At 42.1% G+C, this 25,708-nt stretch overlaps 4 protein-coding genes across 4 annotated transcripts; 3 read left to right on the top strand and 1 right to left on the bottom strand.

Annotated features, from left to right (window-relative positions):
• Window positions 1–5,243: 5,243 nt before the first annotated feature.
• loxa (lysyl oxidase a) lies at window positions 5,244–10,234 on the top strand. The gene is made up of 7 exons (XM_083670574.1): window positions 5,244–6,074; window positions 6,384–6,492; window positions 6,944–7,081; window positions 8,169–8,325; window positions 8,567–8,662; window positions 8,786–8,901; window positions 9,160–10,234. The coding sequence occupies exons 1-7, from the start codon at window positions 5,405–5,407 to the stop codon at window positions 9,164–9,166; spliced, it is 1,293 nt and encodes a 430-aa protein (XP_083526700.1). The 5' UTR covers window positions 5,244–5,404; the 3' UTR covers window positions 9,167–10,234.
• Window positions 10,235–10,331: 97 nt separating this feature from the next.
• On the top strand, window positions 10,332–14,112 carry snx24 (sorting nexin 24). The gene is made up of 7 exons (XM_083670592.1): window positions 10,332–10,440; window positions 11,018–11,101; window positions 11,324–11,428; window positions 11,775–11,869; window positions 12,064–12,093; window positions 12,419–12,483; window positions 12,684–14,112. Exons 1-7 carry the CDS (start codon window positions 10,369–10,371, stop codon window positions 12,752–12,754), a joined length of 522 nt encoding a protein of 173 aa, XP_083526718.1. The 5' UTR covers window positions 10,332–10,368; the 3' UTR covers window positions 12,755–14,112.
• Window positions 14,113–14,293: 181 nt separating this feature from the next.
• On the bottom strand, window positions 14,294–20,633 carry ggcx (gamma-glutamyl carboxylase). Its single transcript, XM_083670560.1, has 15 exons — window positions 20,493–20,633; window positions 19,951–20,184; window positions 19,621–19,779; window positions 19,347–19,512; window positions 19,158–19,236; window positions 18,892–18,998; window positions 18,610–18,773; window positions 18,030–18,331; window positions 17,438–17,569; window positions 16,933–17,084; window positions 16,663–16,832; window positions 16,136–16,266; window positions 15,794–15,941; window positions 15,214–15,418; window positions 14,294–14,995 (listed from the first exon to the last, which is right to left on the bottom strand). The coding sequence occupies exons 1-15, from the start codon at window positions 20,515–20,517 to the stop codon at window positions 14,842–14,844; spliced, it is 2,328 nt and encodes a 775-aa protein (XP_083526686.1). The 5' UTR covers window positions 20,518–20,633; the 3' UTR covers window positions 14,294–14,841.
• Window positions 20,634–20,991: 358 nt separating this feature from the next.
• gmcl1 (germ cell-less, spermatogenesis associated) lies at window positions 20,992–25,426 on the top strand (the record flags this gene model as incomplete). The annotated part of the gene is made up of 16 exons (XM_083670573.1): window positions 20,992–21,051; window positions 21,678–21,735; window positions 21,872–21,999; window positions 22,289–22,412; window positions 22,520–22,616; window positions 22,733–22,830; window positions 23,090–23,202; window positions 23,313–23,378; window positions 23,502–23,586; window positions 23,709–23,799; window positions 23,920–24,060; window positions 24,231–24,300; window positions 24,474–24,549; window positions 24,648–24,793; window positions 24,990–25,077; window positions 25,286–25,426. Exons 2-16 carry the CDS (start codon window positions 21,685–21,687, stop codon window positions 25,424–25,426), a joined length of 1,515 nt encoding a protein of 504 aa, XP_083526699.1. The 5' UTR covers window positions 20,992–21,051; window positions 21,678–21,684.
• Window positions 25,427–25,708: the final 282 nt, after the last annotated feature.

The following is a 25,708-nucleotide window of genomic DNA, read 5'->3' on the forward strand; positions in this document are numbered from 1 at the left end:
GTATTCCCAATCGGCAAAATTCACAGACTTTTGCGGGCAGGGAACTATGCTGAGCAGATTGGGTGTAGGGCGTCCGTGTTTTTGGCTGGGGTGCTGGAGTACTTGGTCAGTGAGATCCTCAAACTAGCTGGAGACACCGCCAGGGATGCAGAGTCGCAGCATATCAGCCTTTATCACCTGCCAGGGCTGCATGGTCGTAAAACCTCTACGAGACTCTGTAGTCAACTGTCTGACTCCCATGGAGTTGACGGCGTTTCGGCTCTCCAGACATGAAGTGCCTGATCCTTATGTAAAAAGTTTTTTATTGACCAGACTTTGATTGGGACTTTTCTGAGTATTGCAGAAGTGACATCACCGGAGGTTTTAAATACTCGTTTTTTTGTGATGATATGATATTATAGTGAACAGCATCGCTGTTTGCAAATGTCTGGTTAAGGGGGACGCCCACGTGAACCTTTTGCACAAACGAGCCAACATGTTATGGGCTCGAAACTTGAAATAGCCTGTGATATGTGACATGATTTAATCATGTATGTGTAGTCTATCGTTTGCCAGACATTGTTGGCCATCTCACTTACTATTTAGAGTGTTCCTCTTTGGCCATCAATTCCTTCATAATGTATTTCGATTGCATTTTGTATAAGTTATTGAGTCACCTCAGTGATGTGAAGGGTATTATGTATCAGCGCCTGAACTGAAGGATGATCCTCTTTTCATCTGCTGTCTCAATATTTCTCGAAGGCACTTGAATTGAATTCATTGCTTGAAGGACAATCGTGTGCACATGTTACACATACTAGCTGTTCAGTACCACTTGACTTGATTGAGGGGTAAGAGGGATGTGTTGCAGCTTGTAACAATTAAAGACACAGTTTGGTTGACTTTCGGTGTCTTTAATGTTGTTCTAGGCCTGATTTCTCTCAGGATAAAGTGGACGGAATTACTTGAATGTCCCACTTACTGCAGGTTATAGTGAAACACTTCCGCATAAATGTAATCTGTCCTATGCACAGACGGGACACCCAGGCAACACTACCCTGTCTCGCAGGGACAGTGTATGACATTTGTTGAACTGTCTGCTCACACTAAATCTAGTATTTATGCTGACAATGATATTAATCGCCTGCCTGCAACTTCTGTGTATGAGGGCATTATGCCTAAATGCATCCACAAGGAACTAAGTCCACATCTCCCACTACAGCCTGTTTGTATTATGAGTTGTTAGCTGCAATTAACCGTACCTCCAACAGATGGCGCCAGTGATGTTCCTATTCACTTTGGTCTTGTGTCATATGTCTGCATTAGGTTGACAATGCACATCGGCGCACAATGTGTCACTTATGAAACGGTAACCACTTGAAATGAATTCAACTGTTTGCTTTTAACAACGTTCATAGTTATTGTCCAATCTGTATTATTCCCACAAGACATTGTCACATCTCTTTCAGTTAAGCTATGTCCCCTAACATTTGTCAGTCCCTGAAGCCTTTATTGAATCTTCATTTCTACAAGTATTTTTTTTTTCTTTCTTTTTTTTTTTTTTCTGGTGATTTTCTGGGGAAAGCAGATAAAGGAATGCGTCACACCACATGATCATTACAATATGTGTTTGGATTGTGTAAAGTTCAAACATTCGAAAGTCCAAGGTTCATTTGATTCAACTTCACAGGTTGCCTCCTCCCATGCATTTGAAATGCCAGGATGTGAGAGGTTGTTGTGTCAGGGTCCTAGTGAAGTGGGAGTAGAACTAGCTAAAGTGGTTGTGGAGCAGCAGTTCAGTGTAAGGGTCTCTGGAGTGCGGCCTGAGTGAGGGGCTCCTCCTTCTGGTCACTGTGTTTAGTGCTATGCTTGCAGCCGGCCTACACGTGCAGAGTGCCACGTAGCCTGTGTGTGTGTGTGTGTGTGTGCGTGCGCGCGCACCCCAACTCAAGCTCCACTCTTTACTTTCTTCCAGACTGAGTAATGGAAACCTGGTGTTTATGAAAGAAAGAAAATCCATTAGTAGTCAAATAGTCTAGGTTTGTGATGGTTTTGTGTGCAGTGTAGAACTGGTGGCCTGATTTTAAATGCTTTTTGGGGGCTGATATGTTGGAAATTGTAATTATGAGATGTGATTGTAAAGAATGTAGAACTGATCTGATAAGAGACTGGTTTAGGATGGTTTAAAAGGTTGAGAAGGTGTTTTGTACAGCAAAAATAAATGAGTGATTAGGGATGGAGAGGGTGATTGTGTAGGCCTACTAGTGTTTGGGTGGTATGAGAGGGATAGGAGGCATAAGATATGACCACCAACAGTCTCAGATGGGAGCATGTTGTGTAGAGTTTATCATAAAGATTATTTTGATGTGAGTAGGTACATATTTTTCAAGTGTCTAAGTTATGTCCATGGAAATATTCTCTGAATATTTAGTTTTGATGAGTATTTATAGTGCAGAGGAAACACTTTCTGCCAAATATCCTAACAAAGATGGCGCTGATGTACCAGTGCACCTAATGTATTTGTCATGAGAGATTAAAGATGACCATTGACTCCAAATCCTTCCTCAGTTCCTTCTGCTGATTGAAGTTTCTTGGTGTTTTTGTAAAAAAAAAAAAAAACTCGTGGAAGGATTTGAATAACTCAATATAGCCCAATAGGCTGCTCCAGAGTCAGAAGGAGAGAATTCCAGCAACGTGGACAAAGGAACTGGGTTAAATGCTTGCAGATGTGGCTCCACTGTATGGGAAACACTGCATTGCACTCCCCTTGCTGGACAGAATAGATTATGCATGAAGAAAATTTCAGTGAATTACGAGCACAAAACAACAGTGACCCTGTACAGCTGTTTCTGCCTGTCTGCTGTTCCATGGATCTACGTGGAACCAGCCCACAGATATTTGCACTTTCACCGATCGGTATGCAAAGTTGTGTAACTTTGATGCAATCAAACATGTTATAACACAATCAACATGGTTTTGAGATAATTATTTTCTCCTATACTGGAAAGATGGTTCCGCTGTACATGAAATTAGAACTTTTCAGTACATGTTTTAACAGATGGATGGTCAACCACATTCATGAGAGTACTCCAACTCCAGAGAGAAACCAGCAAACTTATGAATAATAGCAGTCATGGCTTTCAGAGCTGGTTTTGTTTGTGCATTTAAGTTAACAATGTACTTTCTGATGCACATAAAAAGACAGGGTAAAGTAGTAGGGCTGAAGCTAGAGTTCTGGTTGGAGTTAGGGTTAGAGCTGGAGCTAGAGTAAGGGCTGAAGCTAGGGCTCGGGCTGGAGCTAGGTTCAGGTTGGAGTAAAGATTAGGGTTGGAGCTAGGGCTGAAGCTATGGTTATGGTTAGGGCTGGAGTTAGGGTAGGGGACTTAACATGTGATCCTGCCAGATAGGAATTGCTAATTGTATTTTAAAGGTTATTTTAAAGGTTATTTTGTGATTGAAGTGTGTGACTAGACCAGGAGCCCATGGTTACTCAAACCCACCGGATCAAATGCAATATCTGCCATCTCTCAGTCTCAGACACTTCCAAGAGATTTAGTGGGAGGACACATTTTTCGGGGATCAACGAATGCTTCTTGGCTCTGATTCGCCTTTGGAGCTTACACAATCGGAGATGTGAAGTCATGTGACTCGGGTATGAAACGTGCAAAATAAGCTGTTCTACAATACTAATACTGGCTCCCTGACCCTTTTTATGTTTGGTATATGCAGGTGATCATTACTTTGTCTGATTTGATAAACACAATATGGTCATTCATTATTATTTAAGATGCAGTTTTGTGGTTTGCTGCCATCTGCCTCCTAGTGTGAGGTTATGATATAGATTGAATATGATTTAATCAATTGTTACTTGATTGTTAATTGTTACTCTGATTACAATGATCCGTCTATCAGGTGTTTGTGGCAACTGCTGTCAGAGTGAAATAGATTAAATATGGTTTGAGCCTGCTTTTGAACTTGAAACATATCCCATGACATCCTCGAGGTGTCTTTCAACCAGTAATTAATACAAAATATGTTGTAGGCTAAGTATTAGTAGTAAGGTACGTTTTTTTTTTTTATTTGTCTTATGTTTATTATGCTTGTTATAATGTTACATTTTCAGTAGTCCAACAGCTGAACCACCTTTCTATAGAAAGACTATGCATTCAAATTGTGTTTGTGCGCTGATGATTGTAAGGTTGTGGGCTTACCAGGACTTACCAGACGGCTAGACAGAGGAAAATGAAAACCATTGATTACGTTTTCGTAACTATAAATTATGTCCCTAGTGTTAACAACAGGGCGGTGTTTTCATGAGAGTACTGCAAGAGAAGGGTAAAGGTTCAAATTTGTCAGAGGCTTGGGGTCAGTGTGGTCAAACGGCCAGCAGATGCAACAATGAAAGACTCCATAATGTCAGAAAACACATATTTAACTGGAAGATAAGAGAAGCACGAGATAATTGCAAGAGAAGTGCAACACCTTGCCAAAAAAAAGGCGAAAGGAAAGAGAAGTTTGGAAAGGGATCTGGAAAAAAATGTTATATTTGTTTTATGGGAGTTGACGTCCCAGAAATTACATGTTGTAAACCCATCATACAATTGTGTTTACGTTTCTGAGCTCCTCCTGTGAGAAAGTTGGTGTGTGGAAACCATTCTGGCACAGTGTGTGGCACTTTGGTTTGAGTTCATCCAACAGCCGGATTGGATTCCTGTTGATCTGGCTAACAAACTTGTTATATGTTATCGCAAATATCAAACAACATCAATCTAGTTTCGGTGGAATTTAAAACACATAACTGGCCTATCTCTTTTGGGTGGGGTAATTACAGCAAGTTATGTCAGTGCTGTGATGTGCTATAGTACTGTGGTTTCATGAAATATCACAGATCCAACCGTATAAGTCAGAGCCAATCATCTGTCCACTCAACTTTTGGAGTGATGCCACTGATCATACACAGGCATACAGTGCTTTTTAATATAAAAATATTAAATATTAAATTATATATATAATTGTACATACATTGAAAGTCTACTGTTTGTTAATATTCTTAATAGATTTAATGTCAAGGCAGAAAAAAACACAGTGCAAGAAAAACACAAACGGTGTTCAACACTCCGCATTCCCATTAATAGTCCGGCTAGACCTCACGTATCCAATTGTTGAGCACCAATACCATTCATGGCTTGTAGGCCTATAACAACGGAATCAGAAACTTCAAATTCAACTCCTCCTCCTCCCCACACGAGCGCATCTGCAAGCCCAGAACAGAATGATGTGAGGGTTACGCAGAGAGCATAGCCGCCTTACAAATGCAAGTTTTTCATCATCCATATTTTTGGTTGTTGAAAGTGTTTAAAAATTATTTGGAGCACGAAATACTAATTATCTTAGCGGGGAATCAATTAGTTTAATTCATCTTATTATGGGGGCATGTACATTTGGCACGCTTATTTACGCGTGTGCGCACGTCTGTTTATTTGTTTGCACTCTACAAACGGTCAATTCTCAGCGGCATCCAGAGACAAGGCCAGGAAGTCAAGGAGCAGGTACTTTAAGGCAGACAATACAATGGGCTCACAATGGCAAAGTCTTTAGCCTTCTAAGTCATGGCTCGGAATATCAGCCACCGAGGCAGAGAGGTGCCAATAAAGAGCAAGCGCAAGCAAGACCTATTACCATCATTAGCGATGGAGACACGACCGGAGCAGCAAACAAAGCCTCCGATTCCTCGAGACAGGCTCCATTACAAAGTTCTACCCAGACAGTCTCCGGCGCAGGAGCGCGCACAGACGGCTCGCGCTGGCTGCCATCTCAAGTTCGAGGGCGCACGAGGGGACAGGGGCACCAGCATCAGGGTGTCCTTCCAAGTGGCCTCGCAGAAACGAAGGCAAATGCCACGAAGAATGAGACCCACGATAAACCTTCTGTCAGTCCCTCCCAGCCAAGACGGGAGGACATGATGGTTGGCGATGATCCTTATGATCCATACAAGTCCACTGATCCAGATAATCCTTACTACAATTACTATGACCGTTATGAGAGACCGAGGGCTAGACAGAGACCTGGATATGGCACAAGGTACCATCAGCACGGTAAGAATGTGTCATGCGGATTTAAACAGCAAAGAGTCACAATTTGAAATGTGTTACTGTGTCAGAATGATTTACTGTCGCTCAAGGATGCTTGGCTTTAAAAATATATGGTTTGGAATGTACTCCTACATTGTTTTGTGCTTTACCTTGATAAACAGTAGCACTTTATTTGGTTTTAGATGGTTTATAGATGTGCAACTAACACTCAACAAACTATTTAACTAATTGTCCACTATCCCTTACCAGACACTCAAACTATCAACAATGTTAGTGGACTGTCTGAACTGGGACTGTAATTTGCCTCTTTAGGTCTGCCTGATCTTGTGCCAGACCCATACTACATTCAAGCCTCTGCATATGTCCAGAGAGTTCCTATGTACAATCTCAGATGTGCATCTGAAGAGAACTGCTTGGCAAGGTACTAACTAACCCTATCAATCATTTGGGACTTGGAGGGGTGGTTTTTGTCAAACTTCAATATGTCAGAATATGTGAGTCATAAATTCAAAGTGTTTGTGGTTCTGGGTTGTTCAGTGGTACAGACAGATGCATTTGTGAATAAATAGGATCCTGCCACCAATTGAAAGGGTGGAGTGGTAGAATTCTGCAAACAGTTTAACCATCCAGCAGTTTACAAGGAAAAAACATTACCAGACTGTTAAACTCATTAGCAAAACTAAACCCAACAACCATCCTCCACAAAATGATTACTCCTCCTTCTGCCGAACCTTGCCTAGAAATCTACGATTATTTTGCTCTCTCGACAAGGAGGTATTTGACATGCTGACAACATTTGTTGATGGACATTTGCACTTTTCCCAGTGTACCAATACAGCCAATGTATGGTGACTGTTATTTTGTTTGGACAGTTCGGCCTACAGCCAGAGTATGAGAGACTATGACACCCGCATGCTGCTGAGGTTCCCACAGCGGGTGAAGAACCAGGGGACCTCTGACTTTCTGCCCAGCAGACCACGCTACTCATGGGAATGGCACAGTTGTCACCAGTGAGTCTCTCTGGCTGTCTGTCCATGTACCAGACTAAACCTAACCCTCTCTCTGGCTGTCTGTCTTTCTAGCCTCAGTCTGCCTTTCTGGCCTCAGTCTGCTTGTTCCAACCCATTACACATTATACATTATACACGGTTATTATAAACTCTCTCTCTCTCCTATCTGTTCTATTCTTTCTTCCTTCCTGACTTATTTTCTTGCCAAATGTATTGATGTTATTTTCTTTCTCACTGATGTAATGGTCTCATCAGTCTGATTTATTTGGAAAAACATATAATGGAAAAATAAGGTAATATCTTACTCCACCTCATAATATCTCCTGCATATGAGGAATGTGGTGCTGGATATGCAGCCAGAACTTTCAGAGAGAAAAGTCGGTGACCTTACCTTAATGAACAGTGGCCAGTTTAAAAGTGGCCAATTGTCTTGATTCCACAGAAGTCTGCATGTTGCACTACCTCAGTCCATAGTTATGCCCTGTGTAAGTGACATACTGTATCAACACCAAGTATGGAGTACATTTGGCAGAGTTCCAATGAACATATTGACATACATCCTGTAGTTTGTTTTTGTAGTTTAAGTCAACTGGTTTGAGTAAGCTGACTCTTTTGGTCTCATTGACTGACCTTAGCTACAACTGAGACTATTCTAGATTAACTATGGATCGCGTTCAATGTAGTTCATAATGGAATAGAGTTACACAGTCTGTGCGTGTCGGTGCGTGTGTATGGGGATTCTACTGAACCCAAGCCACAGGCATGCAAGCCAAACCTAGAAACCAAAAGGGTCTGTCTAAGTGCCTCAAAATATTGTTGTTGATCAACTAGGGGTTCTGTGGCTGAATGAGGTAAAACTGTGATTCACTTCGATAGATTATATTTGTACAAACTATACATTCACCATCCAGGCCTAAAACAAGAGTTTTAAAAAATATAGACATTGTCGCAAAGACCCTGTGATCCCATCTCTTTAAGTAGATTTTCCACAGTGTATGTTTGATTGAATACCAGCTCAAATCATTACAATGAATCAGTGCTGTAAACACTGATCAAACTACTGAACTATCTTGTTGCTGTTGTTCAGGCATTTCCACAGCATGGATGAGTTCAGCCACTATGAACTGCTGGAGTCCGACTCTCAAAGGAGTGTGGCAGAGGGACACAAGGCCAGCTTCTGTCTGGAGGACACCTCCTGTGACTACGGCTACTACAGACGCTTCGCCTGCACCTCACACACCCAGGTTACCAAGACAACACTTGACAACAGTCGACCATGTAGACCAACAGCAAGAATGTCTGTCCATTGATATTTTGTTCTACTCTATCGCAGTCTACACTATCACAATCTCTGTATAGCTGTTCAATTCAAAGATCTGTTAGCCCTGTGCAAGACCTCCAACACTGATATACATAATCTGTGTCTGTAATGGCCTGTTATTTGCTGCTTGCTGTGGTTTTATGTTGTTGTTGTCATGTTTATAGGGGCTGAGCCCAGGATGTTATGATACCTATAACGCAGACATTGACTGCCAGTGGATCGATATTACAGATGTGAAACCTGGAAACTACGTCCTCAAGGTTTGTTACCAAAACAGATAGCACAAATTATAGTTTATGTGTGCCCAAGGTATTCTCATATCATCTCTCGTTATTATTCTGAAATGCTATAGGATATTCATTTTTGCTATTTTTGTCTTATAGATCAGTGTAAACCCCAACTATCATGTCCCAGAGTCTGACTACAGCAACAATATTGTGCGCTGTGATGTTCGCTACACTGGCAACTACGCTTATGTGTCAGGATGTCACATTTCACAGTGAGTGTTGACTCATCAGTTCAATGTACATACTGTAGTATTACATGATAATCTATACACTTATGATTCCTACATAATGTTATGTACATGTTACTACTTATTTGATTTCAACATCATATTCACTGTAGTGTGTCAGCAATTCAGCCCTACTGCAACCCATTGGGAGCAACTGTTAATAACACATATTATAGGCTACAAAAGATGATGCTGTATGATTGGTGGTTTGACTAAATACATGTTTTTTCATTTACTTCTCAGCTATTAAGAGAGGACTGTCATTCTCCAAACCACTGAGGAGCAGATCTGTGAAAATATCACGACTACCTAAGTGATCTATGCAAGTTCAAAGATAACTGAAACTAGTTATGAATGGTTCTACTAACTGTCAAGATGACTTAGTCATTTTCCAGGCAAACATAAAGTCACATGCAGAGATTCAAACTATTCCTAAGTGATACATGTTTTTGTAAAGCTATATAAGTGCAGAGGAGGTAACAAAATATTGATTGATCCGTTTAGAATTTATAGATATAGACCTATTGCTCTGTTTTAAATTTGTGACTATGTGAAGTTAAGCTCACATATTAGAAATTGCCTATTAACAAATTGACATATCTAGTAGGCTACAGAGACTAATCAACACTAGAATCAACACAGAATCCATCTTCAGTTTGCTTGAAAGAATAAAGAAGAAAAAAAATGTAGCAGTTTATAAATTGAGATTTTTTTCCACAATTGCCTTTTTATTACGTGTCTGATGTCATAGCCTACAGTATATCACTTAGTCACCCTTTCTTGCTCTCATTATCATCATTATTATTTACATTTGCTTTAATTTCTTGACATTTGATTTAAAATCTTGTTGTTTATAACTCTTGTTGTTTTTAAACTCAAAAGTTTAATAGTGCCTTATTATATGAACCATAGAGGGGTTGAGAATAAGTTGAGATAAATCAGAGTGAAAATCAGGTAAAGTACAGCCCATATGCTACTGCACAATAATGCTCCCATCTAATTAAGGAAATATTCAAACTGAACAGACCTTCAACATCATGTTGAAAAGTACATTTGTTTTGTGATTAAGTGCTTGTAAGTTGATTTTGCCCTATAACTGTTGATTGATATTTATGTCATGAAGCTCATATTACTGCAATACTTATTTGATATAGTCCAGGAAATCTACTTGAATAAATGTTCACACAGCTGACATGTGGTGTGATACACTAGTGTGTTTGATTAGTTGATTGAATGATCTCAGGGTGTGATCTCATTGGGTGTGATAGGCAAATACGTTAAGCTCTACTCCGCCGCTGTAGGTGGCAGCAATGAGACTATTGTCAATGTCAGTGTAATGTTTATACATTAAAAGCAAGAAGTATCTCATGTCACTTGTCTGTAAACCTCGCTTATGTGGTTGGAAGTTATTTACACTCAGGTTTTTATGCAGATCTAATTCGTTTAGCTAAAATGCATCCCGTCAGGATTTCCATTCCATCGTTCCGTTCAGAGGACAATTCGGTGGACTCGAAAGGATACACGGTAAGACCGTTCGAATGCCCTCTGCACCACTACTCCAAAACCAGTAAGCGAAAAGATACTGTTATCATAGTCACACCGAATAACGTTTTTATATATATGATTTTATTGAAAGTAGCTAGAGACCTAAATGAGGTGAAATGTCAACTAGTTGTGTTTATTTGACTTGTCGATCAGCGGGAGGATTTGTCCCAGCTTCCATTCAAGGAATGTTGACTGTCAAATCCTTTCACAGGATGTGAAACCTGGAGTTCAAAAGCAATGTGCCTCCTCGACATTCTTATTTATGATCTAGAGCACTCTAATGAAAACAGCGTTGTTTGCTTTGATTTAATTTACCAATTGATGAAATTTCTGATTGATTCATTTTCATTTCACGTGCTCATTGAAATTATGTTGCCTGCGTTCATCTTACTCTAAAGTTATGTACCTGCACAGTAAATTCTGCATGCAGAAGACTCTGGACAGACAGTTGCAGAGGGCCTCAATCCTCTAAATTGAAATACACTACCATTGACTGCATCATCTGTGAAGTGTTGGAATAGGCCTACAAATAAGAAAAGGTATTTTATGTCTCCAGGTTTTCAAAATTGAAGTGCTGATGAACGGCAGACAACACACTGTGGAGAAGCGCTACAGTGAATTCCATGCCCTACATAAAATGGTGAGATTGTGTGCCGCCCTTTATTTAATTTTCCCTAGGCATGACAGTTAACAACATAACCACAAACGGATTCCACTACTTCTTTAGAAACACATACACATAGTCACACACACAGTCACCATAGTCAAGATAAAGATGGGGCTAGGGTGTTTCCCTTCCAACAAACCTAATCTACAGAGTATCCTGTAAGCATGCTCCATTTTGCTTCCTGCCGTCTTTCAGATGAAGAAGAGCATAAAACCGCCTGAGATCCCTTCTAAGCATGTGAGGAACTGGGTTCCTAAGGTTCTAGAACAGAGGAGACATGGTCTGGAGCTGTACCTACAGGTAACAAGCGTACCCCCGACATGGTCACAATAATCACTGATCACAGTACAGAGCCGAACAAAGATGGGCTGTGCTGGCCTGGTTACACATCCACAATAGTTGCTCTAGCAGTGATGGAAAGAACAATGAAAAACAGGCATTTATGAGCCAGCAAAGCACGGTTCGGGTACAGTAGCCCCTGTAGTTAGACCCATACTGTACACCAGACATGGAAAGGGCAATAATAATTTCCTGTTATTCCACTTTTCTTTTCTTTTGTTGTATCAATTCAACCTTTTCAAATGGTTACTGTGATTTTTACTTCTCCCTCTCCCTCTTGCATTTCATTGTGTCCATTTTATGACAGACTATAATCATGGAGAACGATGTTCTTCCAAAGATATTCCTGGATTTCCTCAACATCCGCCATTTTCCCTCACTGCCAAAAACAGAAAGTTGCGGGTGAGATTTATACCATGTGTGCTCTATAAAGAGCGAGGATACCAGTATACCATTATTCCCTTGTGCATGGAACTTCTCAATGACATTCAAATTTAAGTGGCATTGGCATTGCATGAGCTGAATGACATTTTAATTCATTGTGTGGTAAGATATTTCTGTGATTATAAACCTTCTCTCTTCTTTCTCCTGCTAAGGTCATTTGAAACGGAATCTGAGGAATCAAGGTTTGTTTCTTTAGATTTTATGATGGTGTATAAGTTCATAGTTTGAAATGTCAAAATCCAAAGTGTTGCAAAAATAACTCTGGACTGCTTGTTATTCTGCACTACCTGAACTTTATCTAGTTTGGGATACGTTCCTCTCCACTTTATTTGGTCCAACAATCTGTGCTATGATGTCCTACCCACCACTGTCATTTGCATTGGACTGTTTTCACTATGACTATAACACCTTGATTAAGAGTTGCTCCGATTGTCAGAACATGTTGACAGGCTGGTGACTGTGATGCTTCACCTACTGATCTCTCTCTCCTTGATGGGTTCTCTCTAGTAAACTGACCCATCAGCCAGCGTTGCTGTTCTTGAGAGACCCCTACCTGCTCCCATCCACCCATGGTAATATATCTTAGATATCCTCAGATTCATCTTCCCCATGAAAATTATGTTGTTTCAGTTTAGTTGCATGGGGTGAAGTGAGTGCTTTGTGTATTAACCATATGATGTAAATACATCAATATTGAGGGGTAAAATTAATGAATTTTATCAACTCATTTGTTCAACAAAATCTTATTAATTAGCATTTTTTCCTCCACTAGATTCATTTGCAAATGTTGTCATTGAGGGTGTGATACATGGAATATTCTACCCAGACCTTCAACCAAGGTAGAATGACCTATTCAGCTTTGAGGACTCCTGAAGACTCGTGAAAACAAAGGGATGATTCAGAAATGTACAGTTTGTGAGACAGTCTCAATTTTGTAACTATTAATCTGATTAATTATTGTGTGTGGATAGATGTGGAGCTGTGTGTGGATTTTCATGGTGATGATTTTGTAGTTGATTTTGTGTTTGATCAGTGTTCACATATGTTGAGATGAATGTCTCACACGTCAGGAAGGTAGAGGAGGCCGAGTGAGCCTCAAAGAAAATGCATTAACACTATCAATAATGTTATGACACATTTTTATTTACAGATGTATGCATAGAGTCAGCCTTATGGGCCAACAGGCTGCATGTATCTAATTACACTAATTTCTTGGGAGTACAACCAAGGTGAAACCTCTAACACAATTCACTGATCTGTTGGTGAAATAACATTTCCAGATCAAACACTTAACTCTAATATTAGCTGTGAAACAATTGAAGGACAACTGGTCTAACAAATCAAACTAGTCAAAGCTGAAATATAAAAAAGGGAAACTGATCTTTTACTGACTCTGTGTGTATAATGACTTGTCTGATGTTTATCTGCCTTATCTACATGTTGATGGGATCTCTACTTGTGAAGCAGAGCAATGTGGTTCATTGTTGCTGTCCTCTGTTTTAAATGCGGGGGGGGGGGGTAATTAACACACTAGTCACAGGTTTGACCTCACTTAAATGACTAAAGCACTACAGATGTAAACCTCTAGGGATGCTTTCCCAGGCACAGATTAAGCCTAATCCTAGACTAAAAAGCATCTTCAATGGAGATTTCATTTGAAAGTGTGATTTAGTCCAGCACTAGCTTTAATTTGTGTCCAGGAACCCCCCACCACAGTAGATACTTTTTTCAATGTAGGGCTTAGTTGGTCAAATGTTTCTTTGCACTTGTCATTGGACAAGAATGGATAGGTACAGTAATACTTATGATCGTCCATAAGGTATGACCATGGTCTGGCCTTTCTATCCACTCTGCCGACACTTCTGTCCAGTGTGGTCTCTGAGATGAGATTGGACAGACACTACCGCACTTCAAGTGAAGGAAGGAAAGTTTAGTTACTTGAGCCACCGTGAACATAACTGTCCACCTCAGCTGAGATCAAATGATGCTCTTGTGTTATTAATGAATCAAGTGATTGTTTTGTATATTTACCTTATGTATATAGCTTGTGTAGCCTTTTCTGTACGTCCTGTACAGCACTGTATGTATCATGTGCCATGACACCCTACCACAAATGACACAGTAGAGTTGTACTGTAGCACTTTAAGCAGGGCACAGTAATAGGTAAAATATGATTATGATTGACAGCAATAAAACATGACATTTCCCAATGTCTCCTTAATTGATTTCTCAGATAATGACTGAAACTTGCAGAGATGTATATATGAACTATATTTTATAGGGGTTATTCATAAAACCCTTGGTTAGATGTCTTGTAAAGAGTCTTAAATAACCCCCCACCATATCTGCTCAGAATAAGAGAACAACAGAATTCACTGAAAAGATGACTTTTCAAGTTTAATGATTGCTGAAAAGGCTGTATTTCACTCTCACTTTATTAGAAAAGTACCAACTGTGCATTTCCATTTACAAATGGTCACCAGGTGGGTGCTTGATTGGCTACCAATGGTTTGATAAAACAATCTGTCATAATTTGCTCTGACAGTGTAAGGCTTAAAGGCTTGCATTGTAAGTTCTGCTTTGATATTTCTCATAAGTGGAGATACCATCTCTGAAAAAAATTACCTTTTGAAATGTGTGTACTTCTTTTTAAAGCAAAGAAATACATTTGCAAAGGTGCATATTGGATTCATTTGAATCATCTAAAAATTACAGCTAAAACACTTTGGATAATACACAAACAGGACAAAAAACTTATTTCACAAAAACCTCTTTCACAACATAGGAATGTCATCAAAACGCTCATCAGTGTTGGTTGTAGTAACAGTCTAGCAACATTCTCACTCTCATCAGTCCAACATATTAATTTATAGATTAATCCATATCCATACACACACACACACTTGCATACTCAAACACTAACAACCCTCCTAGAGCTCCCCATGGCCAACTTCATCTGTGAGTTGTTGGGTAGTCTCTGCCTCTGGTTCTTTCATGTTGGCGTAGGCCACCTCCCTGGTCAGCTGATCCAGAGGTGGGAGGCCCACAGCCAGGTTACGCATAGCGATGGAAGTCATCAGGAATCTACAAGACAGAGATCATGCAACACTCACAGACATGCTTACTCTCACGGCTGGTTATGTTATTTAGTCCAGGACTAGGCTTAATCTGTGTCAAGGAAAACAGCCCTCAAAGTTTCAATGTGTACTGTACAACAACATTAACCCACATTGCAGCTGGATATTAGCATAAAATGGAAAAATCTAATGTTTTTTTTCATTGATTTTGGTTGTCACACTCACCCCCGCCGCAACATGTAGTACTTTTTCACAGCAAACCGATCCAGCTTCTCCAACACGTTGGCTTCCCTACGCTTCTTCACTTCCTTCATACGTTGCTGCCGCCGCAGGAACAGCCGGACGACAGGGTCTATAATGTCGACCTCTGACCCCTCGTCATCGACACCAGTGATGAGTGGCTGAAGCTCTGGGGGGAGGGGCTCTGTTTCTGTGGGATGAGATACTGTGTTGGTGTCCGTGTATATAAGGTAATGTATAGGGTTGCCCTTTGTTTTACAGCAGAAATACAGGTATTTACCTAGTAGCTGCACAATAACATAGCAATTAAACAATAATAACCTTACTGTACTTGTTTGTTTCTCTGGGATACATCATAACAAGAACCATTTGATACCAGGTTGTATTAAATTATGAATTTGTATTGTACTGAATTATTTTAAGAAATTGTTACCACCTTATTTCCTAGAATCAAGGTAAATACCAGTGGTGGAACCAGTACCATAAAATAAAGAACTACCATTCCATAAGCACTTCCTCTTTGTGTGTTAGTGTTTATCAAGTGTTACACGGCTCGAGGCCTGACCTGTTCCGTTGCGAACCCGCTCCTGCAGTTCGAACAGTTTGGTGAAGTTCTCCTGTAGTGCTGCCTCTGTGGTGTTGACGTAGATGTACATGTAGCAGGATGGTCCATCGGACACCGTATACACCTTATGGTAGGCCCCAGCAGGAAGCTACTCACACACACAAAGATACACATGGATGACAGATACTCTACATGCAGCCACATCATTGTAACTGGAATGTGTGAACCTCATGTTTAGCAGTGAATTCCTGCACAAGATCATGACTAGACTAGAGCTGTCATCTGTGTGAAGGGTGTGATTACTGGCTGGTTGCAGCTGCTGCAAAAGGTGAGTGATCATACCTTCATCTGCTCCCCAGGTTGTAAGGTGTAGTTCTTCTTTTCCTCCACAATCTCAACATTCAGCTGGCCCTGCAGAACCTGAACACTGGTGTTTCCCAAGTCTTCACTGACAAAGTTCTCTAGATGGAGACCTGCAGGAGACATGCCCTCAGTCAGTCAAAATGAATCAACCAGGGGAGGCTGGTGGAGGGTAGAAATCGGAGGACAGGCTCATTGTTATGCATCGATTGGAATGAGGAATGATACCAAATACGTGTTTGACACCATTCTTCATTTCATTCCATTCCATGCATAACAATGAGCCTGTCCTCTGATTTCTACCTCCAATAGAATCAACACATCCATGGGCCAGTGTGAGGAATCAGTAGGTGCACTTGATTTAGTTTTCATGGCACAATGGATAGGCAGATTAATTTTAGGACCAATGGAATGGCATTATTGGAATCTTAAATCAAGTACATTGAAAGATCACCCTCAATGAATCGCCCTCAATGAAAGACATTGAAGCAAAGGGAATGACTTTGAACCTGGGAAGTCAGCGATGAAGACTATCTCCGTCTGGTTGTCCAAGGTTCCCTCGATCTCCTGGAACTTTGTCCTCCAGGGAGAGAGGTCCACCAGCAATGGCATGAGCCAGGGATTCGGGCGGAAAGGTGACCAATCTGCCTTCACAATGTCCACACGGGGATCAAAGATCCTAGCAAAGGAGAACACCAACACCAAACAGTGTGTATTCATCTTTTTGTTGGATAGAGGTGAAATACATGATTATTAGCAGTCATGAAAAGGCCACATACCTTTGCTGGAAGCGGTCATTGATGGACACCCAGATGTCAAAGTAGATCTCGGGTTCAGAGATGTTGTAGTGTGGCAGGTGGCGGTTCAGACAGGTAGCATACTGCTTCAGCATGTCTCCATGGTCCTTCCAGCGCCGGCTCTGAGTGAACACCTAGAGTACATGCACGCCATACAATACTGTCAAATGAACTAGCTGAATAAATACGATATAATGCTCATACTGTCTTTATTACTATGGTGCCCATTGTGCATAAATGCCTCAGTTTGTGTGCTAATTACATTCAGTTCAACGAGACACTATCATGACAGAAAATGTCATTATCGTTAAATTGTGACAAATAACTATTGTATGCTGTCCATTATTCTATTGACTTAAGTTTCATTACCCTGCATTGTCACGTTCCTCATGTCTCCGATGTGGCACTCCCTGCTAAACATCCCCCATGTGTTTCCTAACACTTCCACCCACTATGAGTCTGAATTTGTATTTGTTCAGTGACTCACCCCAGGGTTGAGATATCCGACCTCTCCTGTTTTGCCATCTCTGTAGGTGATCTTGACATGCTGGTGGCTGCGGGAGTGGACCATCATGTCCCAGGAGTAGCCATACAGGCCATTGGTCCAGTTGTTGTAGCCCTAGGAAACATTTAATGCAGCAAAATATATGTATTTTGACATCATAATATTGACATTGGCATGTAGAATATCTAAAATGACAGCATACGGCTTTTAATTTGACATCAACCTCAAAACTGGCCTTTATTCAAATCTAAGTCCAGCAGGATTTATGGACCAGTATTTCCTACTGTTAAGTCATCTTCCTCCCTCCACTGAAGCCCTATCCGTTCTGCTGAAACAGCTTATCTGAGCTACTGTTTGCTGCAGGCTGATAGCTATGTTGACACTGATTGAGCAATTATCTGTCTGGTAATCGGCGGGGTTGGAAAATAACTTTTGGCTGACAGCAGTGCAAAGACCTTCTAAAGCAGAAAAGGAAAGGAAATGGAAGGACATGCTGAGGGGATGTATCCTAATTCAGTGTATGAAAAGACAACAGATCTGCAACTATCATCATTGACTTCCAACGCAGCCGTACCTGTGTGATGAAGTGGGAGTAGGGCAGGAACAACTGTTCGGTCACGTACAGAATGGTGAAGAGAGCCGCCAGCTTGTGTTTTAACTTGGGTTTAGAGACCTTGGTGATCAAAGGGGTGTCCTGTGGTGCTGTGGCTGTGCTCTTGGCCTCGGGGTAAACACAGGAAGTGCTGGGTTGTGGGGGAGGAGACGTGAAAGGGAGAACGACCCTGAAGAATCCAGGGAAATGGGCAAAAAAGCGTCTGGGCCAGTCGGGGTAGCAGAAGAGAGGACTCGTGGCCAACATGGTGTAGGCAAACATTCCTGGACAATGGTAGCATGTGCGATCAATAGGTGGTTATCGATTAACATAAACAGTGTATCATTACAAACAAATAGGCTTTGAAAATGCTCTCTGGTAGAGCAAGGGGCCACAGGGTTCTGCTTGTATTATACTGCCCTCAGAACAGAACTGACATTAGTTGTTATGCTTACTAACAGCCCTCAATGATCAACCCCCTCAGTGCAGATAGACATGCAGGCTAAGATAATAATGTTTGCATTTGATCTTCTCTCTGTGTGGTTAATCAACAGGTTCTCACCAATGCTGAAGAGTTGAGAGTTCATGGAGTGGAAGTAGCTGACAAAGATGATGCCTGCAGGACGTGTGGCATCAAAAAACAGCAGGTAGCCGGCAGACAGATCCAGACAGAGACCACCTCCATGGACAACCAGCACATTCACCATATCTACAGGCAAAATCATCCTGCAGAACACAAACAGAAGGTTATATACAGTCACACGGGACATTTTGCTAAGAGTCATATAAAAGAAAAGTAAGAATGAGCATGGCCCTCACATTATCACTGCTCTGTTGAACTTACTTGAAAGGGTCAAAAAGCCAGTGGTTAGCCAAGTAGGACATAGAGTATCCCTCCACCCAGTCTGCATCCAGTTTCTTGATTCCAGCAATGAAGTATACAATGAAGATCTGCCAAGGACAATAGATAGACTTTGTCATGATAATACTTGACATACAGAACAGTTCTGTCTCTCTGATAGAGTTAGCAGATGTATGACAAAGTAGCATAGAAAACACTGTTTATTAGGGCTAAACACTTGGTACAGTAGACATTTTGCAGAGACTGACCTGAATCCTGAGAAGGGTGTAGTTCCAAAGTGGCACATGGGCATTTCTTTTCTTGGGATTCCGTAATCCATCTATTGACCTGCAAATAGTTCCGTACATGAAAGCATGCATACATTTAGTCCCACAGACACAGAGACAGACACACAGACACACACACACACACAGACACACACACACCCTGCCACTCACCAGTATCTGTTGGCATCCATGAGTGTGAGCTGGAAGCCAATGAGGCCATAGAGGTAAGAGTGATTGTTCCACGCCGTCTTGTCCAGGAAGAAGATGTACCAGTAGGTGGATATGAACATGAGGCAGCAGAGACGGTAGAAACAGCCCAGCATGATGCCCACAGCACCTGTGCAAATTTAAAAGACCCACAGGAATTCAACTATAGGGACAGCGGACACCATCATACACACTCACACACAAAATTCGGAATTCGCTCCATCAGATCTTAACCTACCAAAAAACATCACCACATAGACCAGGTACATCCAATCAAGCGGCATTGGTGTCAGGAAGTTGAAGAGGGGAAAGCGGCAGACGGGAGCCCCATCCAGGTATTTGTAGTCCAGGTGGCTGAGTCCCCGCTCCTGGGTGATATCCACCGCCATCAGCATACCTGACAGGCAGAGACAGGCGGACGGCAAACAGAGAGGGTGAGCACATAGAGAGGGGTGGCAGGCACAACATCGCCATTTGATTTAGCGTTCCACCTTTTAACACTCATGTCTAAACATTCTAACCAAGGGCATCTGAGCTTTAGGTGAATGTTTGACAGGTGACAGCTCACCAAACAGGAAGCGGAAGATTCCCAGTGACGCAGGGTCAGTCGGACGGTTTAGCAGGCACACCAGGCAATGCCAAGAGGACAGGTCCTCCTTCTCAAACCCAAAGAGACGTTTCATTCTGCTCTCCGCTGGCTTTTCTGCTGCAAGCGCTTCCTCCTGGTCTGGGATCCCTTCCCCTTCATCACAGCTCCCAGCTGGTTCTCCCTGTCCTGAGGACTCGTCAACATAAGGCGCACCTGGAAGAGTGGGGAAAATAATGCCTGCTTACTCACACCTTTAGTTTACTGCTCATAGGAATAAGATATTTATCCATGTTGCTAAATAAGCCACAAATAGCCTACTGCACTGGAGTTAATTTTCTGTTGCATGTTGATCTGCTGCACTTCAATTACTATGATGGAGCATTTGCATATCAAAATCAATGTATCATCCAGAGGTCTACGTGAGCTACAATGTAACACTTCCCTTAAAGCAGAGCTGGCCATATCCACACTGGTTACAAAACATCAACAATACATACACATACTAGCCTACTGTAGCCTACCTGAGTCGCACGCCCCTGCCTCCATGCTTCAGTAATGCAACAGATCACTAGATGTCAACCTTATAACAGAGGTCCCCTTTCCCCTAACTCCAGTGGAGTTATTCCAGACACGTAAACAGTTGGATACGTGTCACGATCCTCGGACTAGCTAAACAGAAGGACGGCTGTCTGGAAAATCAGGATGGAAGCAAAACTGGTGCTATGCGCCCATTGGATTGTTTTTTTCCTGAGCCACACCTCCAGGATCATGAGCTCTGCCCCCAGTGGTCGGGAATCAGATTTCTCTTTCACCTGAAATCATTATGGCATCGTTTATTCATCACAATGCATTTCTTAAAAGTACACAGACGGTAATGTGGACACAGTTCATTATTTGCTTGCTCCCCGGGAACTGGCATACATCACAATATTTCTACATAACTACCTATCTTTGAGAGTCTGCAAATCACCGCTAGATCGTTAGGTGGCGGTAATGAGCATAGTTGTGGAACACACATAGTAGAAGAAGAACCTGCATCATTGTTGTTCTAGCTAGCGACCCTGAAAACTGTTCAAAGAGGTAGGAGTGCCACTGCTGAATGTTTAGGCTTATTTGTTGGATATTCTGTAAAATATGCATGATACTTTACTTGTCAGTTTAGGAGAATAGCATTTTTAGCTCAAGGATAGGCAAGTATCCTGCTGGTTTAACGAGTCGGCTAGCCGGCTAGGAACTAAGACTGATTTGTTTACGTCTGATAAACTGTCACACCTGGAGACCGAGTCTGAGAGCACTAGCTATTTGACATAGGTATCCAGCACCTGGATTTGCTGTGTGTAGCTATATATCAACAGGTAAGTTTCGGTCATAGCTAGTTAGAATCAGTACCTATGTAGTAGGTTTCAAGTCATCACAACATGTTCAGCCAGCAGCTGCTGTAATTTATTATTAGAGTCAAGAAGGCTGTGAATGTGTAAGCGTAACAAGCTAGGAAGCATGTTGATGCATTGACCAATATGTGAATGGTTTGTAGAGCGACAGGGCGGATGATCATAATCCTCTGAAATTGTCCCACAGTAAACAAATGTCCTCCTTTTGATTCCTGTACACCAGAGCTCACTATCATAACATGAATACTTATTGCAATACTTCTAGCTTTGTATGTTGATAGTTGTGATGACCCTGTGACCCTGTGTTTTGTTCAGGGGAGAAATGGGCACCCTGGGCAGCCGGTTCCAGGCCACCTCCCAGGGACAAGAGGAGGTTTTATTCTATTATTCTAGTCACTTTATTTTGTTGTTGTTGTTGTTGTTTGTGATGTGAGCTGTTGTAACACCTTAAATTCCCCTCGGGGATCAATAAAGTATCTATCTATCTATCTATCTATCTATCTATCTAGGTAGTGGAGGGTGTATGCAGCACCAGCAACAAGCATGGGTGTGAATGCAAAAAGAGGAAACGGAGCGCACACTGCGACTGTGACAGTGAGCCTGAGGAGGAGGATGCCCTGCTGGACACACCTCGCAGGTGAGAACACACACATACATACACACACATGCGCACACACACACACACACACACACATGCACACATAGTAGCAACAGTGTTTTTTGCAATTTGTATCATTTTGATCCTGATATGTTCTTACCTTCTGGTCTGGAATCTCGCACACACATACATTATGCAGACCAATAAGATACACATACTGTACACCAATTACTGTAGGTGAGAGACTGTAGCAGTTAGTTTTATTGTGTCTTTTTCTAAATCCTTGCTTTTGCCTGCCCTCTGCTTATTTGTTTTGGAACTATTACAGGAAGAAATTAAAGAGCACCTCGAAGTACATCTATCAGACCTTGTTCCTGAACGGAGAGAACAGTGACATTCGCATCTGTGCCTTGGGGCAGGAGTGGAACCTGCACAAAGTCTACCTGTGCCAGGTAAGTACACACACAGACACACACACTATCTCTCCAATGCCTGTTACTCACTCCACTCCATCCGTTTTGTCTCTGTCTGTCTCTCTCCTCCCCCCTTTCTTGTGTAGTCGGGGTATTTCTCTAGCATGTTCAGTGGCTCCTGGAAGGAGTCAAACATGATGGTCATTGAGTTGGAGATTCCAGATCAGAATATTGACACAGAAGGTAAGAACATATCAGGATCAAAATAATACAAATTGCAAAAGACACTGTTGCTACTATACAAGTTGATCTATGTTTCCTGTGTGTGTGTGTGTGTGTGTGTGTGTGTGTGTGTTTAGCTCTGCAGGTAGTGTTTGGGTCTCTGTACCGGGACGATGTTCTGATCAAGCCCAGCAGGGTCGTCAGTGTCCTAGCAGCCGCTTGTATGCTCCAGCTGGTCAGTAGCTTAACCACCAAAATCAATACAACCACCCACTTATGCCTCAAACGTTACATAATGGTAAAGCTAGTCATTAACAACAACATTTGTTCGATGATGATGTGAGTAAGACTGGAATGCACTCAGTGGAATGTAATGTACTGTATGAGAACAGATGATCAGAAACTGTGTGTGTGTGTGTGTGTGTGTGTGTGTGTGTGTGTGTGTGTGTGTGTGTGTGTGTGTGTGTGTGTGTGTGTGTGTGTGTGTGTTGTAGGATGGGCTGATCCAGCAGTGCGGTGAGACCATGAAGGAAAATGTCAGTGTGAAGACTGTGTGTGGCTACTACTCCTCTGCCAGTATCTACGGCCTGGACTCTGTCATGAAAAGGTCAGCAGCACCATCACACAGATATTTAATGGTACCGATAGAAACAAAATCATATTTTTCTCACTCCACATACTTGTCTGTCTCTCTGTCTCTCTGTCTCTCTCCTGCAGGTGCCTTGAATGGCTTCTCAATAACCTTATGACCCACCAGAATGTTGACCTTATGAAGGAGCTTGGGTGTGTATCTTCAATGTTTCCTGCCACAGAGCTTATACATCATACAGTCCAAGTCCTTCTGTAGTAGCTGAGTGTTGTGGAGTCAGTGTGATCAGTGTGTCTCTGTGCTCCGCCTGTCTGTAGAGTGGAAGTGATGGAACAGCTGATCCAGTCATCTGACCTGTTCGTCATGCAGGTGGAGATGGATGTCTACACTGCCCTGAAAAAGGTACTCCTTCCCTGCAGCCATTTGAGATATCAACACTGCTTGGAAAGCAGTGTATGTCTCTCTTCATCCCCTCACATGTATTAAACACTCATTTCTGTAATTCTCTCTCTCTCTCTCCATAGTGGATGTTTCTGCAGCTCAATCCATCCTGGGACGGTCCCATCAAGCAGCTGCTGGCTGATGCTGACGCCTGGCTTTGCAAACGTAGGACTGGTAAGTTCTCCTCTAGGTACACACCTATCTAAACACCACGTTTCAGTACACACACACACACACACAAACACACACACACACACAGACACTAACTAACCATTGCTATTACTGTATGTGCAGAGTTGGGAGAGGAGGAACCCTTCCTAAAAACAGAGGGAGGTGAACCCTTTGCTCCTGTCTTCAAACATGTGCGTCTTCAGTACATTATCAATGACCTCGCTTCCGCACGCATCTTAGAGAGAGACAACATCCTCGCGCCCGGTAAGATGTACAGTATTTCCGTTGTCTGTGGAAGTGTCCAATGGTCAATCTTGAACAGCATCGCTTAATATTAAAAAACAACAATTGTTTGAGTCAAATGATATTTAGTGTTTAATCAAAGTGATAGTATTAATTTATATATTTGCTGTGTGACACTCCTCTTATCCCAGATTGGCTCACCTCAGTGTACAAGAACCAGTGGTTCGCCATGCTACGGACAGAGCACGATAATGACAATGGGTGAGGCCCTGAGCTCCCAACCTTTAACACCAGTCACATAGGGACCGACGGCTATGAATGCTTTATGGCCCTTGATTGAGAAGCGTCTATAAAATGCAATAAATGCTGCCTTATATCAAATTTATAAATCTTTGCTTTCCTAATGAGTGTCATTTGTGTGTTTGTGTCCGTAGTCCGCAGGAAGCCAACAAGGAGGAGTTTGAGTTGAGCAGCATGAGGTGTGGCAGGAAACTTACCAAAGATGGAGATGTGAGTCAGACCATCAGTCTCTCCCGAGGCATGAGAACATGGGTTTTGATCGGCTTATCTCTTTCTTATGTATGTAATGTGAATGTGTCTTCTCCCAGTACTGTTGGCGGTGGACAGGCTTCAACTTTGGCTTTGACCTGCTGGTGACCTACACAAACCGCTTTATCGTCTTCAAAAGAAATACGCTCAGCCAGCCATGTGGGGGTGCTGTGAGTCTGCAGGCTCGGAGGCATCTGGCCTACAGGTCAGTGTTACTCCCAGCGGAGGGTAGCTGAGCTGTGCTCAATTCATCGCGGAGAACCATTGAATTTAGAATTGATTCATGTGTGGGAAATGTAATGATATTCTATTGTTATCATTGAAATAAGCTTTACCTGTGCTCTTCTAGGTATGACTACCCTATCACTCAATTCATTCACCATATGTCCCTCTCTGTCCAGGTTACGCCTGGCCTCATTTGATACCAGTGGAAAGCTGGTTTGCAGCCGATCCACAGGTTACCAGCTTCTCACCCTGGAGAAAGACCAGGTCAGGGAGTGAAGTGTTTCAACCACACATAATCTATACTTTGCCACCCAAGTTTAGTTACAATATTGTACGATGCCTTGTGATCTGAAGTGATATGTATATTTCTGTGGCTTCAGCAACTGACATTCAGTGCTCCCCTGTTCCTCTCTGTCACTCTTTTTTTTTCCACTCTCTCTCCCTCTTTCTTTTCACTCTCTCTCCCTCTCAGGAGTATGTGGTCATGAACCTGGACAGCCGGCTCCTGTCCTTCCCCCTCTATGTGTGCTGTAACTTCCTGTACACATCGCCTCAGTTGGACCGCCGCCCTGACGCCCCGGAACCAGAGAGCAGCACGCGCAGCGTATCTTGATGCCCGTTTCACAACTCTGACCTAAACTAGAGCCCTCTACCATTCCCATTGTAATACAACCGTGTCCACAACAGCTTCCTCAAGTCTATGGTCCCTCGCTAATACAACTGAGCCCCAAGTTGTCCCCTACAGCTGCCCCTCATTGACCAACCCTGACATCTGACATCTGCATGCTCTTCAGCCCAGTCTAGTTCAGCCCAGTCTAATTTTTTTCTAAATATTTATCATTCTGCAGCTTCCTTTTTCTATAACACTTTCATTTCCTTTTAAATTAACATTTTA

The sequence above is a fragment of the Argentina silus genome (assembly GCF_951799395.1).
Source record: "Argentina silus genome assembly, chromosome: 5".
In the NCBI taxonomy this organism is placed as follows: Eukaryota; Metazoa; Chordata; class Actinopteri; order Argentiniformes; family Argentinidae; genus Argentina; species Argentina silus.

What these genes read in the sequence shown, in the direction of transcription:
- loxa (XM_083670574.1), top strand. Translation starts at nt 5,405, where the DNA reads ATGGGGGCATGTACATTTGGCACGCTTATTTACGCGTGTGCGCACGTC. An exon ending in GAAGAGAACTGCTTGGCAAG is followed by an intron (nt 6,493 to 6,943) that starts GTACTAACTAAC and finishes TTGTTTGGACAG; the next exon opens with TTCGGCCTACAGCCAGAGTA. An exon ending in CCTGCACCTCACACACCCAG is followed by an intron (nt 8,326 to 8,566) that starts GTTACCAAGACA and finishes TCATGTTTATAG; the next exon opens with GGGCTGAGCCCAGGATGTTA.
- ggcx (XM_083670560.1), bottom strand. Translation starts at nt 20,517, where the DNA reads ATGGAGGCAGGGGCGTGCGACTCAG. An exon ending in AATCTTCCGCTTCCTGTTTG is followed by an intron (nt 19,780 to 19,950) that starts GTGAGCTGTCAC and finishes TCTGCCTGTCAG; the next exon opens with GTATGCTGATGGCGGTGGAT. An exon ending in CTCTCAACTCTTCAGCATTG is followed by an intron (nt 18,332 to 18,609) that starts GTGAGAACCTGT and finishes ACCATTGTCCAG; the next exon opens with GAATGTTTGCCTACACCATG.
- snx24 (XM_083670592.1), top strand. Translation starts at nt 10,369, where the DNA reads ATGCATCCCGTCAGGATTTCCATTCCATCGTTCCGTTCAGAGGACAAT. An exon ending in TGGACTCGAAAGGATACACG is followed by an intron (nt 10,441 to 11,017) that starts GTAAGACCGTTC and finishes TTATGTCTCCAG; the next exon opens with GTTTTCAAAATTGAAGTGCT. An exon ending in CCTGCTCCCATCCACCCATG is followed by an intron (nt 12,484 to 12,683) that starts GTAATATATCTT and finishes TTCCTCCACTAG; the next exon opens with ATTCATTTGCAAATGTTGTC.